Below are 19,104 nucleotides of genomic sequence, written 5' to 3' on the forward strand. Positions count from 1 at the left end.
ATGGGTAAATTATCAGTCAATAATTAGTGTTGGGGAATCATTATGCTAAAAGAAATAGATTCATAGATTACAATGGGAGAAAGGGCAGGAGCAGCAACAGGGAGGGTGATAGGCAAAAAAGGGGAAGAGGTAAGAGATGAAAGTGGGGAAGCAGAAGAAGAGGGAAAGAGGAGGGGAAAACTTAGCAGAAGGATAAATTAATGTTCATGCCATCAGGTTGGAGGCTACCAGGATATATTATGAGGTGTTATCCCTCCAACTTGAGAGTGGCCTCATTGCGGAAGTAAAGGAGGCCATGTATGGACATGTCAAAATGTGAATGTGCCAAGAATGTTATCCTGGTAAGTGGGTGGTCTTGAAGTTTGGGATGTCTGTGTCATGTACCCTTTTGTCATTATAGATATGTTTAATCTCACAAGGTGGAAATTCACATTATTTTATCCATGTGCCAAGAATTTAATCATAACAAGTGTGAGGTCTTGCAACTTGGGCAGCTATATAGAGGTAGGACACATAAAGGGAATGGTGGGGCAGATGGAAACATTGATGAAGTGAGAGATCTCAGACACTAAGTCAATAGTTCCCTGGAAGTGGCAATATAGGTAGATAAGGTGGTGAACAACAGTGGACACAGATCACAGAACACAGAATACAAAACACAAAACACAGAATGCAGAATAGTGTGATACTTAAACCAGTCTCTTTGGAACTCAAAGTTGTGCCAAATTAATTAAACCTATCAGATGTGTAACTAAACAATCCACTTCTTCTGATGTAATATCCATACCCCATCATTCTCTGCACATCCATCCTGTTTAAAATCTCTTAAATGCCTCTATTGAACCTGTCTCTGCCACCACCCCTGGCAGCACATTCCAAGCACCCATTATTCTCGATGTAAAAAAGTTATATCCTGCACATCTTCCTTTAACCTTATCCCTTCTCATCTTAAATGGATGTCCAGTAGTATCAGACATTTCCATCCTGAGGTAAAAAGATACTGACTGTCTCCTCTATCTATGACTTGCAAAATCTTATGAACATCCATCAGCATCCATCGCTCCAGCGAAAGCAACCCAATTATGCCACCCTCTCCTTATAGCCCTTGCCCTCTCATCCAGGTGAACCTCTTCTGCTTATCTCAGCTTAAGCTCATTATCTCTATTAGGACATTAGCCACTGATAGCATCTCTCCAGAGTCCTCTGTCCTGGGTCACTCTTTCATGTTGTTCCAGGTTTAGCACATCTTCTGCTTCCTCTCCAAGGGTTGAGATCTTTGGAGCTTCTGTTGGCATTTCTGTAGCTCTGGGTTGTTATGGGATGGGATTGCGAGCCACATGCTCATCCCTCTCCTTTCACAGCCAGACATGGCAGAGTTGAACACCTTCTGCACACTCTCCAAAATCCCTGTATGGTTCTGATAATTTGATATGATTTACTGCACCCTCTCCAAAATCACTTTATGCTTCTGCTAATGGCAACCAGAATTTAATGCAGATGCAGTCTATGTAGGGATTTATAAAGTTGCAATGTAACTTCCTGACTCTTGAATGCATTGGACTAATACATTTAAGTGCACAATTTGCCTTCATTACTGTCTTATTGACCTGTGCAGCTAATTTCAGGGAGCGATGAACTTTGACCTCAATATCCCTCTGAATGTGGGCCATTTTGTGGCTGCCAACAAGGAAGTGAGCAGAGTGTTAGCTCTGTGGTCTGTACTCTGTTGTAAGCCTATCAGCAGCCCTGTTATGGATACAGATACATTTCCCCTAACACTCAAGGAAACTCCCATTTCCTGGCACTAACCATTCCTTCCCCATCATCAATCCTTTTTGACAGATAGTCAAAACAATTACTGTTGCCTAGTGAGGTTACTGAGCAAGCCAGAGACTTAGGATCAGTGCAACTTAGGCATGTTACTTCCCACCCACACTCAATGATATCTCCTCTCATTGTTAACTATTGGGAGGTAATACAGGAGCCTCAAGACACGAATTCAATGATTCAGGAATAGCTTCTACCCCTCTGCCATCAGATTTCTGAACTCACGAACACCAAATTGCTGGTAGATAACTTGCTCTTTTCACTCATCATTTTACATATTTGTTGTAGTAATTCCTTACATTTTGCCACAAAACAACAGATTTCATGACTTTTGTCAGTGATTCAGACTATTTCCATAAAGGAATTACCAGAACTACACACAATACTCCGTGCAGCCTAACCATCATTTTCTATGGCTGCGTCATGACTTCTTGACTCTTATACTCAATGACCTGACTGCTCAATGAAGCACATCATAGGCCTTCCTTATGACCTTGTCTACTTATGAGGCTCATTTTAGGGAGCTGTAGACTTGGACCCACAGATCCCTCTAATCAGTGCTGCCATTTACTGTGTCTTTACCCACTTGCATTCGACTTCCCAAAATGCAGCATCTCACATTAAACCCAATCTTCCATTTCTCCACTCTCCTCTGCAACTCATCTACATCCCACTGTATCCTTTGACAGCCCTCTATGCTGGCCAAAAATCCATGAACTGTGACTTCCTAACACACTCATCTACATTTGCATCCAAGTCATTGATATAGAGAGGGTCCAAAGGACGTTTATGAGAATGATCTCAAGAATGGAAGGATTAATGTATGAAGAGCGTTTGATGGCTCTGGGCCTGTACTCACTGGAGTTTATAAAATTGAGAGAAATTTTATTGAAACCCATTAAATACTGAAAGGCCTAGGTAGAGTGGATTTGGAGAGAATGGTTCCAATATTGGAGAAATCTAGAACCAGTGGGGTCAGACTCAGAATATGAGGATATCCCTTTTGAACAGAGATAAGGGGGGTTTCTTTTTAGCCAAAGGGTGCTGAATCTATGGAATTCATTTCCACAGATGGCTGTGGAGGCCAAGCCGTTGGGTGTACTCTGGATATACTAAAAGTGAAGGAAGGTTCCTGATTTGTCAGGATGTTTAAAGGTTACATGGATAGGGCAGGAGAATGCTGTTTACAGAGAGAATAATTTAGACATGATTAAATGGTGGTGCAGACCTGAAGGGCTGAATAGACTAATTCTGTGCATATCTATGTGTATATTATATAAAATGTAATACATGACATTTATATTTGGTACATATAAAAATACACACACACACACACACACACACACACACACACACACACTTATTTATTTATTTATTTATTTATTTATGGACAATACTGATCCTTGAGAAAAGCGACAGGTCACAGACCTCCAGCCAAAAAAAAGTTCCACTGCCATGACTCTCTCTCTGTTCTGTGGGCATGCTTGTTCTGAATCCAAACAGCCAAGCCAGAGTAGTCTCACACATGTTAACCTAATGGATCAGCCTGGCCTTTGAGACCTTGTTGAATGCCCTCACCATGACATTGTTGAGGGAATTGGACAATTAAGTGTGAATAAAGGGCGCCATTCTGATTGGGGGCCTTGCCGCAGGGGGTCGGTGTTGAGACAGCTTCTTTTTCACATTATATGCCAATGACTTGGATAATGTAATTGCTGGCTTTGTGGTCAAGTTTTCAACAATATGAAGATAGGTAGAGGGGCAGGTAGTGTTGAGAAAGCAGGGAGGGTGCAGAAGGGCTTAGATAGATTGTGAGAGTGAACAAAGATGCGGCAAATGGAATATAGTGCAGGGAAGTGTATGGTCACGCACTTCAGTAGAAGGAATGCAATGCCGAATGACCTAATTCTCCTCCCGTGTCTTATGGGTATTATGGTATAATTAGTCTGAAGGCCTCCCAGCCAGCTGTAGTTTTGCTTGATGAATTGCTTTGTCTCTGAATGAACTCCCGCTTCTTCTTTTCTACAGGGTGCCAAGTGAGGAGGAGAAGCTGTGGAGAAGTCATTGAAGCAGCACAGGAAACGGGGACTGGAAGCTGGGGAACAGTGTGTATTTATAATCCTAGCGGTTCTGCGCTTGGCTGCCCAGTATGCAGCGTGTCCAGCTGAGGAACCTTGCTCTCCATCTCCTGCTCTCAAGTGATACCCTGACATTTGGGGCCCCAGCATTTCATGACCATTAGATTTCTAAATGGACAATGAACCCATGTGCACTACCTCACTATTTTGCTTGATTGTTTTGTTCTCTTTTTGCACTACTTATTACTGTTGTTTTTATATATAATTCTTCACAATAAAACATACTTCATGACATACGCCAGTGCTATTAAACCTGATTCTGATTCACAAGATGCTGCGTAGGCTTGTAAACACAATCGGTTCATCACAGGCATAAGCCTCCCCCTGATCGATGACATCTTCAAGAGCCTGAGCCTTGAGAAGGCAGCATCCATCATTAAAGACCTTCACCACGTGGGCATGCCTTCTTTGTGTTACTACCATCAGGGAGGAGGTAGAAGAGCCCCTGAAGAATCACACTCAACATTTTAGGAACAGCTTCTTTCCTTCCACCATCAGAGTTCCGAATGGTCAGAGAATCAATGAACACTGCCACCTTCTTCCTTTTTTTCACTTCAGTTTATTTAATTTTTATAATTTACCTGAATTAAGTTTATGTCCTTGCACTGTTCTGCTGCAACAAAACACATTAATGATAGACTTGATTCTGACTCTGATGTTGTCTGCAGTGACGTATAGCCTGCAGGAGGATCTCAGTGGGCTGAGCAGTGTCTATGGGGGCGGGGGGGGGCGGGGTTAGATAGCTGCTCGATGCTTTGGGTCTAGAACTTGTACCACCCAATGTTAACAGTGTGCAGTGTGTGTGTGTGTGTGTGTGTGTGTGTGTGTGTTCAAAATAAGAATCAGAATCAGGTTTAATATCATAAGACCATATGATATAGGAGCAAAATGAGGCCATTTGGCCCATTGAGTCTGCTCTGCATTTTTGTTATGGATGATCCGTCTCCCCTTCAGACCCAATCTCCTGTCATCTTCCTGTATCCCTTCATACCCCAACTAATCAAGACTCAATCAACCTCTGCCTTAAATATACCCAATGATCTGGCCTTCACAGTCACTTGTGGCAATGAATACCAAAGATTCACCACTTTATGGTTAAAAAAATTCTTCCTCATCTCCCTTCTAAAAGGATGCCCCTCTATTCTGAGGCTATGGTCTTAGACTCCCGAATCATAGGAAACCTCCTCTCCACAGTGACTCTGTCAATGCTTTTCAACATTCGATAATGTTCAAGCAGATCACCCTCATTCTCCTGAATTTCAGTGAGTACAGTGCCAGAGCCATCAAATGCTCTTCAAATGACTAGCGTTTCAATCCCAGAATCACTGGCATATCTCATGAGTTTTGTTGTTTTCTGGCAGCAGCACTTGGCAATTTATAATAATAAAGAAACTATAAATTACAAGAAGAAATGTATGCTAAGTAGCTAGTGCAAATAGAGAACAACAAAAAGTGAGGTCGTATTCATGGGTTCAATGTCCATTCAGAAATCTGATGGCAGATGGGAAGAAGCTGTTCCGGAAATGTTGACTGTGTCTCTAGAGGCACCTGTACCTCCTCCTTTAATGTAAGTTTATTATCAAAGCACATGCGCATGTTTTACCATATTGCTCCTTGAGGTTTATATCCTTGAAGGCATTAAGATGAAAGTAAAGAAATGCAATAGAATTTTACAAAAGAAACTACTCATAACCAGACAAAGGTTTAGAAACCACCCATGCGCAAGGGATTAACTGTGCAAATAGAATAAAATATTTCAGAGAATTAGAGTTGAAAAGAGTCCTTGAAAATGAGTCTGTAGGTAATAGAGTCATTTTAGAGTTGAAGTGAATTATATAATCAGATCTATGTGTGCGACTGTTCAATGAATCATCATTAATTGTAGTATAGTTGATTCTGTATTTTTCTGGAAGTTTCTCTGTAGCCTGTGTTATATCACTGAACCTGAATATTTCATAGGCTTACTCTTGGCACTGCAATTTCATTTATCTCACTAGTGAGATATTTTTTAGTGTAAGCTGACCACAAATTCATTGTTCTTTATCTTTTATTGGTTCTCCTTCGCTTTTTTCACTCTCCATCACAATAGAGGGAGTTGGTTACCAACACCTAATAAAAATACAATTACAGTAATCATGTATCTTCCTTGACTTCTGAAGGACCTCTGGATCAATATCATTTCGATCTAACATAACCTACTTTAAGGTCTGGCAGAGATGCTGCTTCCCATCACGAAAGACCTAGGTTCGATCCCGACCTCTGGTGCTCTTTGTGTGTAGAGGGTGAGCCTCACTGATAATCAACTCTGGTGCCCCTCACTGCTCTGCTCTCTCTACATCCATGACAGTGTGGCTATGCATAGCTCAACTGCCATTTGTAAGTTTGCTAATGACACAACTATTGTTAGGCAGAATTTCAGATGATGGCGAGAAATGTACAGCATCAATAGGTTGGCTGGTGTTGTAGCAACAACCTTGCCCCCAGCATCAGTAAGAATTTATTGTGAAGTTCAGAAAGAGTAAGATGAGGACACATACAGCAGTCTTCATCGAACAATCTATAATGGAAAGGGTGAGCATTTTCAAGTTTCTGCGTGCCAGCATCTCTGAGGATCTCTGTTGGACCCAGCATATCAATGCAGTGACAAAGAAGACATGACAGCAGCTATATTTCATTGGGACTTTGAGGAGATTTGGTACATCACCAAAGACACTTTCGAATTTCTACTGATGTACAGTGGAGAGCATTCTAACTGGCTACAACACCAACTGGTACGGGGGTCACTGCGCAGGATCGAAAGAAGCTGCAGAAAGTTGTAAACTCAGTCAGCTCTATCACCGGCTCTAGCCTCCCCAGCATCCAGGACATCTTTAAGGAGCAATGCCTCAAAAAGGCGCCATCCATCATTAAGGACCTCCATCACCCAGGGCATAACTTCCTCTCATTGATACCTCAGGGAAGTGGTATCAGAGCCTGAAGCCACACACTCAGTGATTCAGGAATAACTTCTACCCCTCTGCCATCAGATTTCTGAATGGACATTGAACCCATGAACACAACATTACTCCATTTTTTTCTCTTTTTGCACTATTTATTAAACTTTTTTAATTTTTTTATTATGCATTGCAATGTATTGTTGCATAACCACATATGCCAATGATATTAAACCTGATTCTAATTCTGATTCTGGGTTTCTATGTTGTAGGAAACTTACAGGGTTTTTTGATTAAATCGAGTGATGCCATGCTCCCGTGCTGGCCATCTCCTAGCGCTAGGCATGGGAGTGGGGGAAGCGGGGTGTTAACTGGGGACTCAGAGGCCTGAGTCACTAGCAGATAAGTTAGTCCAGATATGAAAAGTGCAGAAATCAGCTGGAATAATGCTTGCTTGTGGATCTACTCTCTTCCCAGAGTCATACAGTTCTGCATGCGAAGCCAGCCTCTCCACCCATTGCGCCTCTGCTAACTATTACACTTATCCATACTAATCCAATTTCTCCGCATCCCCCCGTGCCCTCCGCATATGTTAAATGCCCCTGAACAGAATGGCACATAACATTCTAAACTGATTTTACATTTTTTCAGAAAAGCAATTAAAGTTGTTGACTCAGCCATGAGCAGTTCCAACCTCGGCTGCGAAAAGTGTAGTGTTGGGCATGTGTCTAGCAGCCCCATCCGATAAAAAAACAGGGACACCAACAGAGACCTCATCCTTGGGACAAGAATGATTCACTAAGAAGATGGTGTAAACTTGAAAGACTTGCCCAGGACAGAGGACTTTGGTGAGCTGTTGTCTGCAGCCTAGTACGATTGATGGGCTTAAGAAGAAGAAGTAGTAGAGTTTTTGGGAAACGATTTATATTGTACCCTAATCTTTCCTCTAAAATACATCCCACTATCTGGGTGAAGTGACTGTGAAGACCACTTTTCCTCATGCCAAACACTCTCCATTCAATGAATCCAGTTTTAAAGCCATTACTGACATATTTCTTGGAGAAGATGTAGAGCACAGTCAAATTAAGATCAATTGTGGCAAAACGCGGTCAGAAAGAACATAGCATGGTGATTGTTGAAACATTAAAGCTCTTTAATAACTTGATTCAGTACAGATTGGTAATTGGCTGATGTCTGTTGAAATATATATATATTACATTTATAGCAAACATTTTGGAACAGACTACACATCACTTTTCCTTAAATTTATATCAATCCTGGTTTATTACACTGCTTCAACAGTTAAATATCAGTTAATTAATACTCATGTGAAACATCTGTTTCCACATCAGATTTAAATTTTTAATAAAACATGATCTATTTCTGGACGCAAGCACAAGGAAATCTGCAGATGGTGGAAATTCAAGCCACACACACAAAATGCTGATGGAACGCAGCAGGCCCGAAATGTCGAGTGTACTTATTCCAATAGATGCTGCCTGGCCTGCTGTGTTCCACCAGCATTTTGTGTGTGTTGCTTCTATTTCTGGAGCTGCTTTTTAAGGGTAACTTTGGTCAATTCAGAAACAGAATCTGCAGAGTCCACTTTTGAGAAAAAGATGCGGTTGTTCTAATTTTATAGACCTCATTGCTATTGTAAGTAGGTCTTTAATGGGCTTGCTTACACATAGCAACAAGTTGGAGTTTTGCAAGTATGTACAGTGGACACCGGGGTTCGATTCCATCCTCCAGAATTCTTTGAGTGAAATTCACACATTTCCACTCCCAAACATCCCAACACCCACTGCCCGATGCCCCACCATCCATCCCTGAGTGATCTAGTTTCCTTCCATGTGCTGGTTGGTTAACGATTGTACCTTACGATCCAGGAAGGACAATAAGCTACAAAAAGACCACAAAAGGGAGTTGGTGTCTGAAGAGACATATGCATCATGGATTACTGAAAGCAGAGCCGATCAAACTGATAGTGAGCTGAAGAGCCTCCTTAAGCATCACGGTAAGTGGAATTGCGAGGAGCTGAACAGCAACAAGGGGCATGTGAAATTTCACCAAACTTGTCCGGTTTGGAATCATTTGCAAAGCAACCCCATTTTTGGGGGGAAAGAATTATATTTTTTTCTCTCATAGTTGAAGTATCGGGACTGTACAGCCCCTTGGACGGGGGAAAGAACCAGGTTCACTCACAGAGCAAGGGATAGCCCAAGTGAGATTGCCTATCTAGAACATCTAGAGAGAATGGGAAGTGCCAATGAAATTCATACAAAGTGTCAACAGTTAGTGCACTCAGATAAATAAAAATAAACTTCTGAAGTTTCAATCATGCACCATTCATCACATTCCCTCCCCATCAATCCCCTCCCACTCCCTTCATACATAAATAAAAAAATATATGTCTTGAATTTCCACACGGAGTAGTGATACCATATCAACAGGCAAAAGGCACTGACATGAGTTCAGAAGGACAGAGGCAAGTTAGAGGCACAGCAAGATCCCACAAACTGGAACAAGGTGAGTATGAGTAAGGTGGTGCAGATCACCTCATTGCTTCAAGGGGGTTTGGGCAAGTGTTCGCAAGAACAGTTGAGGCAACAGACCCTACTTCTTCCTCGGCACATTGGAAGCAGCTGGAGAAACCAGACACTCACCGAGGGGCAATTGGAGGTGTGGGGAGACCAGACACAAGGGAGATGAAGGGTGGAGGAATGGGGGGGGGGGGGTGGCGGAAGATCCAGCTGCTCTCTGATGTGTGTTCATTGGTAGTAATGTGTGAGAATGCACATTCCGCGGTGTGGCTACATTACCTAGGTGGGAGGTTTCATGATCCTGTCGGGCCAGGAATTGTGGAACGTTGAATTCCAAGGATCTGAGGCGAGCATTGCATGGTTGCTGAGGGACAAAGCTGCAATCACGTGCCTCCCTCCCGTCATGACGATCCCTGCTGAACTGGACTGGTCGACCGTGCAGGCGTCAAGCTCCCCCCCCCACCCCCCGCCCGACCCCTTTCCCAGTGGGCCTTGAAGAAAGAGAAACAAAACTCAAGGAGAAATCACATGCTTGTGGCATGGGAAGTAGATAACATAGGCAGTTCTCAGTGCATTTTGGGGAAAGTTTTCTCTGATTAGTGGAGGGAAATCATCGGTACTTCACTTCAGCATAGTCTGTCCTGTTGTCAATCATGGGTTCGCTGGTAGGCTTGGCACCTGCATTAATGATATTGGGCCTGGTGTAAATCACATATCCGTCTTTCGCCTGCAATACAAAGGAAAAGGATGGTTAGGTGGGCACAGTGCACTGGCTTCTTCAGCTATGCCACGAGCAACTTCACTGCAGATGATGCAGCCCGTGTCAGCCGACTATAGAGACAATGAACTTGATTTCAATTGACTTGACTATTTGAACTTCCATAATGACTTGTAGTTGGGGGCAGATAATGTGGTGAATGTAGATTGCATAGACTAACCCCACCAAGGAAGGTGGGGAGTGGTCCATCACACTCCTGGCCTGTGGATTGGTGGAGAAGTGAAGTTGCCAATCTTGAAATGATCAGAACTAGAGTCACAGAGCAGTACAGCACAGACACATACCCTTCAGCCCATCAAGTCCATGATGACTGTGGTGTCCAACCAACTAGTTCCAATTTTCTGCGTTTTGTCCATAACCCTCTAAGACACACCCCTCCATGTCCCTGTCCAAGGGTTTATTAAATTATACTATTCTACCAGCATCAAACACACCCTCTGGCAATCCGTTCTGTATTCTTACCACCCTCTGCATGATAAAGTTGCCTCTCTCCTCCATTGGGGAAAAGACTGTGATCACCCAATTACCTAGGCCCCTTATAATTTTAAACACCTCTCTAAGGTTGCTCCTTGTTCTCCTACAATTCAAGGAATGAAGACAACCTGTCCAACCTCACCCTTGTCCTGGCAACATCTTGTAAATCTTTTCCAAATTCTTTCTACTTTAACCATGTCTTCTATAACAACAAGATTAAAACTGTACACAGTAGTCCTAATGTGTGGCCACACCTAAGACTTATATAACAGGAAAACAATGTGCCAAACTGAAGTACCCTGACTAATGGAAGACAACACACAATCAGACATGGGCTGTTTAGTGGACAATGCCTTCAGTGGGCAGTGACCATGTCCCACAGGAGGGAGTCTTTTCACCTCCCTTTGGCATTCAGTGATGTTGCCATCATTCTATTCCCCATTCTCAACATCCTGTGGATCACTGCTGACTGGGTACTCAACCGGAACAGTCACAAAAATAGTTATAGGGGCAAGCCAGAGGCTAAGGATCCCATGGAGAGTGACTCACCCCCTGACATGCCAATGTCTTTCTCCTGTCCACAGGTCAGGTGTGTGACAGGACACACTCCTGTCTTCCCTAAAATGAAGTTAGTTCATGTCCACCGCAACATCACATCTCCCCATCTACAAGTGAGAAATTTGATGGGCTCCATCCCACTCAAACTGGGTGACTTTTAATGCATAATCTCAATATTCGCTACATTACATATCCCCCATTTACATGTCAGCAGTTTGGTGGGACACTTACCCCTTGCCTAGGTGGATTAGTCCATGCACGCCACCTCTACCATATTACCTTTCTCCTCTGAACAATATATGAGTGGGGAATTTGATGGGATACTACCTCCTTGCCTTCGTCCATGCACTTCACATCTGCCTTATTTTCCATACCTCCAAGGCTTGGGTTAAAAGTGTGACGGGACACTCTCCACTCCCATGTGTGAGGGCAGCTTCCAACAACTTGAGAAGCTTGCCTCTGCCCAGGACAACGCAGTCTGCTTGATTTGCATTACCCACTCTCCGTAAACATCCTCTCCTTTCAGGGCCACCACGCAGTGTCCGCAGTGTTCTCTGTCTAAAGAGTGTGCCAGGGTTACTCACCTTGGAAAGACAGCTGAGCTCTAACTCCTGCTCACTTCCTAGTAAAACAGAAAAGACTTCTGGAAAGGAAGGTAACTCACCCCCACCTCCCCAATTAGGTTGAGGCAATAAACATTGGCCTGTGGTTCTGTGTTGCTGTAAGTCAGACATCAGCCATCTGTGACTGAACAACGTGCAGCTGGTGCTTATGACAGGAAGTTCTGGTTGGATCAGGCAGAAGGAACCTCATGTGACAATGCTGCTTACACACATCATGCAGAACCATGGTTTCATGAAGTGTCTCTTTGGGGTTGGGGTGGGGGAGGAAAAAACTGCTGTATGAAATGAAAATTACGAGAATGTAAAAGCGAATGTCCTGCCCTCACTGAAACAAAATTCTCAATATTTTGCAAACAGGAAAAAATCTGCAGATGCTGGAAATCAAAAGCAACACAAACAAAATGCTGGAGGAACTCAGCTGGTCAGGTAGCTTCTATGAAAAAGAGTAAACAGTCAATGTTTCAGGCTGAGAACCTTCTTCAGGACGCGATATTTTGAATTATACAATTAAATATATAAACCACAAAAGCTAGATGATAAACTATACCAACTTGCATGCAGATTCATAATTCCTTGAAATTGGAATCACAGGATAATGCCTGAAATTGAGCTATTTGCACATTGGCATTTATAATCCAGGGCATAGAATGCAGGAGTTGGGATATAACGGTGAAGTTGTATAAGACTTTGCTGAGGCTGAATTTGGAGTATGGTGTGAATTTCTATTCACATGCCACTGGAAAGATGTCAATAAACTTGTCAAAGAAGTCAATAAAAAGAGGGCAGAGAAAATTTACACATTACGTTGCCAGGACTTGAGGACCTGCATTATATGAAAAGGTTGAAGAGGTTTAGACTTTATTCCTGGAGTGTAGGAAAATGTCAGGAGATCTTATCAAGGTATACAGTGCTAGACGAGTACAGATAGGCTGAATGTATGCAGGTTTTTTTCCCCCTCAGATTGGGTGAGACTAGGTTTAGGTTGAATGTTGAAATATTTTAAGGGGAACCTGAAGGGGAACTTGCAAATGTGGAATGAGCTGTCAGAGGAAGAGTTGGATGCAGGTTCAATTGCAGAACTTAAGAAAAGTTTGGATAGGTACATAGATGAGAGGGGTATGGAGGAGTATGGTCTGGGTACAGGCAGATGGAATGAAGCAGAAAACTACATGGCATGTGTAAGGTAGGCCAAATAGCTTGTTTCTTTGAGATCCCAGGGTAGCCCACTGAGGGAAGATGGGGCTCACCATTTACTCTGGATGGTGGGTTATGCTGTCGAGAGAGGGCATTTGATTCTCACCATTCCAAACCAACCGGAGTCGATGTGGGGAAGCTGCTGACAGTGGGAGGGAATCCTTGAGGTCAGACCCAGCAATGGTGAAGGAACAGCTGATAGATTTCTGTATGGGGACTGCAGAGGATCAACCCAGGGGTGTACCCTGCCCTATGCTGCCCTTCCCCTCTGGCCATGAGAACTGGGGTATTGGGGTTCTGGGAATTGCTGTTGGAGTAAACTACAGCTGGTAATCACAGTCTGTTATACAGATAGCGTGCACTACAGTGGTGGAGCAAAGGGGGGAGTTATAGGTGGGCTGCTAATTGAGTGGGCTCTCTCAAGATGTTGCTGAGCTTCTTGACAGATGCTGGAGCTGCACTCACCCAGAGAATTGGGAAGTGTCCCATCATATTTCTAAACTTTCAATAGTAATAGTAATAGCATCCGTTAGTCTCGTGAGACCATGGATTTGCACCTTGGAAGGTTTCCAGGGTGCAGGCCTGGGCAAGGTTGTATGGAAGACAGGCAGTTGCCCATGCTGCAAGTCTCCCCCCTCCACGCCACCGATGTTGTCCAAGGGAAGGGCACTAGGACCGATACAGCTTGGCACCAGTTTTGCCGCAGAGCAATGTGTGGTTAAGTGCCTTGCTCAAGGACACAACACGTTGCCTCAGCCAAGGCTCGAACTAGCGACCTTCAGATCACTAGACCGATGCCTTATCCACTTGGCCACGCACCAACACGCGCCAAACTTTCGATAGGGGACAAGTAATGTGGTGGGTATAGACTAACTCCACAGAGGAAAGTGGGGAGTGTCTCATCACTCTGCTGACTAATCCCCTGTAAACAGGGGTAAGGACTGGTGGAGTCAGAATGTGAGTTTCTCTCCATGGGATCAACAGACCCTGACTTAATCCTGTAGCTATGGCTGGGGTCTGAAGAGTTTCTCATTAGAGTGATCAGCTCCCCCTACACTCCATTGTTGGACTCGGTAATGGGAACCCTACTGAGTGTCAGGCGGAGTTGGTTAGGCTGTCATCTGCTGAAAATGATCACCTCCTTCTACTTGTGTGGAATGATCAGAATGGGGTCTGAGTCTCACCAAAACTAGTGTGCCAGGTTTTGGATGAGAGGATACAAAGGGGACCTGATAGGCAAATTTATCTCACAGAAGGTGATGGATGTATGGAACAGGCTATGAGATTAAGTGGTAGAAATGGCTATAATTACAATATTTAATATACATTTTTGGACAGGAGAATGGTCAGGAAAGGTTTAGAGGGATAAGGGCCAAATGTGAGCAAATGGGAACAGCTCAGGTGCACAACTCTGCTGGCATAGGCAAGTTGGGCTGCAGGACCTGTTCCTGTCCTGTGATTTCAGAGCCAGAAGAGAAGAGTTTCAGAACAATGGGCTGTCTGCTTGAGGTTCATTTGGGGTTGTTCGTTCCAGGACAGGAATGCATACCCTAAATCCTCCCCTCTCCACTGATTGCTGTAGGGGCAGGCTCACTGTGCACATTCCAGGTGGACAAAGTAGGACCTACGTCCCTAGAAGGAGTGAACAGCTGCGATGAACAGCTCCATCTGGGAGGTGCAGATCCACAATGTTTTCTTCTGAATGCATGCCTGGGATTAAAGATGCTGGTTGTTTACAGAGCAGTTCTAAAGGAACAAAGCATTTTCGTTGGGGGAGGGTGAGATTTAAAGGGGACCTGAGGGGTTGTGTTTTCACCCGCTTGGTCTGCCCTCTGCCATGGTGGGATTTACATGTGTTACAGAACCATAATACATTGAAGTATAATTAGGCCAATCAGCCCATTGATCTGCTCCGCTATTCAATCATGGCTGATTTATCTTCTCTTTCAACCCTATTCTCCTGCTTTCTCCCCAAAATGTCGACACACCAATGATCAAGTACCTATGATATGTGGCAATGAACTTTGCAAATATGCCAACCTGAAGCTAAAGCAATTCCCTCTCATCTCTGTTCTAAATGGGCATCCTTGGTCAGCAACGCCCCCAGTATAGGGAACATCCTCTCCACATTCATTCTATCTAGGACTTTCAATATTCAAACGTTTCAATGATGACCCCTCTCATTCTTCTAAACTCAAGTGCATACAGGTCTTGAGCCATCAAATGCGCCTCATACATTAACCCTTTCATTCCCAGGATAATTTTTGTGAACCTCCTCTGGATCCTCCAAAGCCAGTATATCCTTTCTTAGATATGGAACCCAAAATAACTCACAAAACTCCAAATGGAGTATGACCAATACCTTAGCATTACATCCTTGCTTTTAGACCTCTCGAAATGAAAGCTAACTTATCCAGATCAACACCCACAAAACGCTGGAGAAACTCAGCAGGTCAGGCAGCATCAATGGAAAAGAATAACCTCTCAACGTTTCAGTTTGAAACCTTGAGTTGCTTTGTACTTCCAGCATCTGCAGACTTACTCGTGTTTGCAATTTAACCAGTTACCAATTTCCCTGAGGCTGAGTGGGTTTCCCCCCACATCTCAATGACCAATTCACCGCACTAAAGCGCACCCCCTCCATATGTAAATGAGGGACAAACCAGGAGCAGCACGCCTGCCAGAGAGGACAGCGTGTTTGACAGAAATGTGAGAGAGGACGTGAGCCGGAGTATTTAACAACGTGCTGGAGGAGCTCAGCATCAAGGCCGGGGTCAGCACAGCCGGGTTGGACTGACTTGCCTCGCTTGGCATTTTAGTAATCAATTGAGCTGCGTTGGTGGCCGTGCCAGGCTTATATAGAGAAGTGAGCAGCTGCTCAGGCAGCCGTTGTTTTCCTTTTGTTTAAACTGCAATTTATTTTTGTTGCTGGAGGTGATACAACTCAGGGGCAGGACTGGGATTTGAAACTACTCTCTGGAGAGCGGAGGCTCTCAGCACCAACTCCCCCTCTCTCCCTTCAGTGCATCTGCCAGTCACAGCAGTTTCTGCTCTATTTCCCATCAGATATCCATGTTGTCCAGCTTATTTAAGGCATCTGTTAGTCTTGCGAGACCATGGATCTGTGCCTGGAAAGTCTTCACTCTCCAGGGCGCAGGCCTGGGCAAGGTTGTATGGAAGACCAGCAGTTACCCATGCTGCAAGTCTCCCCTCTCCACGACACCAATGTTGTCCAAGGGAAGGGCATTAGGACCCATATAGCTTGGCACCAGTGTTGTTGCAGAGCAATGTGTGATTAAGTGCCTTGCTCAAGGACACAACACGTTGCCTTGGCTGGGGCTTGAACTCACGACCTTCAGGTCGCTAGTCCAATGCCTTAACCACTTGGCCACGTGCCCACCAGCTTAGATATATATATATATATCCACACCCACACCCCTTACCCAGCTCCCCCCACATACACATGTGCACACACACACAGAGCTGTGATTACTCATCTGTTGCCACTACATATCATTTAAAAAAAATGTTCTCTGCCTGTGTGAGGAATCTGGTTTACAATCTTCCCACTCTGCGTGAGTCTTTCCACTCCCCTGCCCCAGTGCTTTTTAGTAGTCAGAAAGTATTACAACATGGACAAGGGAAAACCTGCAGATGCTGGAAATCCAAGAAACACACACAAAATGATGGAGGAACTCAGCAGGCTGGGCAGTATCTATGGAAAAAATACACTTGACTTCTCGGGCCGAAACCCTTCGGCAAGGCAACATGGAAACAAGTCCTTCAGCCCAACTCATTCATACCGATCTGAGCTAGTTCATTTGCCTCAGTTTGGCCCATGTCCCTTCCTACCACAACCCTGTCCAACAGTAGTAACTGTACCAATTCCTGACACAGCTTGCTCCACAGACTCATCACCCTCTGTGTGAGAACAAAGTCATCTTTAAACTTCTTTCTCTCACTTCAATTATATGCTTTCTAATTTTTAGATTTCGCCCCTGGAAAATACACTGTGACTATCCACCCCACCTATCATGCTCATGGCTTTACACTTTTGAAATGTTTTAACATGATTGTCCATTTGGAGGGAGTTTCCAAGTAAATTGTTATTTAAAATAAGATCTGCACGGCTGCTGAAAATCTGACGTGCAAACAGAAATTTGAGGAAACAAGGCCCGTGCAAGAGAACCAGCTATTGTTCTTGGGTCATGTTCTTGGGTCTTGGGTTCTTTGGGGGTCCTGGACCCGATATGCAGACTGTGTGTCTCTCCACAGCTGATGCCTGACACAGTGTGTTCCCAGTTATTTTTGTCTGTTCCTTGGAAGAAAAGACACTCGGAAACAAAGCAGTGACAACAGAGCAGAGATAAATGTGGTCTGCAGTGGTGCAGCTGCAGAGACCTGGGAATGATCCAGATCTCCTCCTTCTCTGTCTCTCTCCGGGCATTTGTGCAGCCAATCCATAAAGGGTTAATACGGCTACTGTAGATCTAATTGCTGTAGATTGTATAATCTCTTTCCTTTGTAGTAACAAAAATTGGAACTGAACAAGCTAGTTTGGATAACAAACACTTCCTGAATTCCAACGAACTCTTAATTCTAAGAACAAGAAGGGAAAAAACATCCCAGAATTTCAGCCTTTGACGTACTTAGATACATATTGTCAGATTAGAGATCCTGCCCAAAGCCTTGTTTTATAGTCCAATCAACACCTGATGTCAAGGAAACTGCAGAAGAAATACTCGGCTCCTCTAACCTCCCCCACCATTCAATAGGATCTGCCCTAGGTTCTCCTGTCCCAGTTCCCCGTCATCCTTGATCCTTTGCCAAACCACTCCCCGACAATTCAAGCATTAATCTCCCCCTCTTTAAGTTTTACGCCAGTGATCTGCCCTCCGGGGCAGAGAATTTCGAAATACTGAAACCTCTAATGAAAGTTCCGACCCGCACCAGGTTCAATCTTGCGATTTTGTCCCATCTACAAATATTTACGATGACTGAAGAAAAACATCTCCACATCTGCACAGCCAAATCCCCCCGAGGATATTAAATGTTTCATTAAGGGTGTCAGGGTGGTAGGCCATAACAGAGATGGGGAGGGTGATTGGGGCCAGAGAAGGTTACAGAGACAGTGAGACAGTGAAGGAATAGCAATTGAGAGGGATACAGAGACAGAGTGGATGTAAAGGCCAGAGGAGTTTACAGAGACAGTGAAGGTAAGACAAGAAGAGGTTACACATGAGGAGGGTGTAGAGATTGAAGGGGATTTAAGGAGTAGAGGCTTGTGTGATTGCAGAGAAAGAGAAGGGCATAGTGGCTAGAGGGTACTATAGAGACAGCGAGGCAAGTAGGGCTTGCAGAGCGTTACAGAAACAGGGAAGGGTTAAGGACTGGATGAGGTTACAGATAGCGGGATGTAGTGGCAGGAGGGATTTATGGGGACAGGGAGGAGTGTAAGGGTAGGAGAGATTTACAGACAGGGATCAGTGCAGGGGCTCAAGGGAGGAGTTTACAGAGACATAGAGGGGTTTTGGGGGCAGGAGAGATCATACAGATGGAGGAGTGTGGGGACCAGTGCTTTTCAGAGAGGGTGTGAAGAGACTGGTTGGGGCTACAGAGAAGGAGGGGTATAGAGGCTGAAATTTCAGACACAGGGTAAGTATTCATCATTTTGTATTTTTCCTCATTTTCCAACGTTCTGGAGTTGTTTTATTTTCACACTAACTAACATGATTATATTAACGGTTACAGCTGTGAAGCACAGTTCAATCTTTGCAGACTTTGTGAAATTTGGAGATGGTGTTTAGAGATTGTATGGAACTGAAATGGTAATTGGAAAAGCAGAGGTTGAATCTAAGAGTTGAGAAGTTCGGTTGTATCTGTGTAAAACTTTGGTCAGGTCACACCTGATGAAGATTTATAGGAAGGGTGTTGAGGCATTGGAGAGGGTGTATAAGTGGTTCACCACAATGTTCCCTAGATTACAGGACCATGTGAGTTGAGGAGAGGTCGAACAAACTTGTGTTGTTTTCGCTG

At 44.1% G+C, this 19,104-nt stretch overlaps 1 protein-coding gene across 5 annotated transcripts in view; it reads right to left on the reverse strand.

Annotated features, from left to right (window-relative positions):
• Positions 1-8,015: 8,015 nt before the first annotated feature.
• LOC134350875 (carcinoembryonic antigen-related cell adhesion molecule 1-like) overlaps positions 8,016-19,104 on the reverse strand; it is a 105,480-nt gene continuing 94,391 nt past the window's right edge. For 3 of the 5 annotated variants that reach the window (XM_063056661.1, XM_063056663.1, XM_063056666.1), the window contains one exon: positions 8,017-10,168. In XM_063056661.1, the coding sequence (XP_062912731.1) occupies positions 10,052-10,168 (117 nt within the window). In that variant the 3' untranslated portion in view covers positions 8,017-10,051. Of the gene's footprint in view, positions 10,169-19,104 lie in introns of all 5 variants that reach the window. The other 2 variants (XM_063056664.1, XM_063056665.1) reach the window with 2 other exon arrangements.

The sequence above is a fragment of the Mobula hypostoma genome, chromosome 8 (assembly GCF_963921235.1).
Source record: "Mobula hypostoma chromosome 8, sMobHyp1.1, whole genome shotgun sequence".
NCBI classification, from domain to species: domain Eukaryota; kingdom Metazoa; phylum Chordata; class Chondrichthyes; order Myliobatiformes; family Myliobatidae; genus Mobula; species Mobula hypostoma.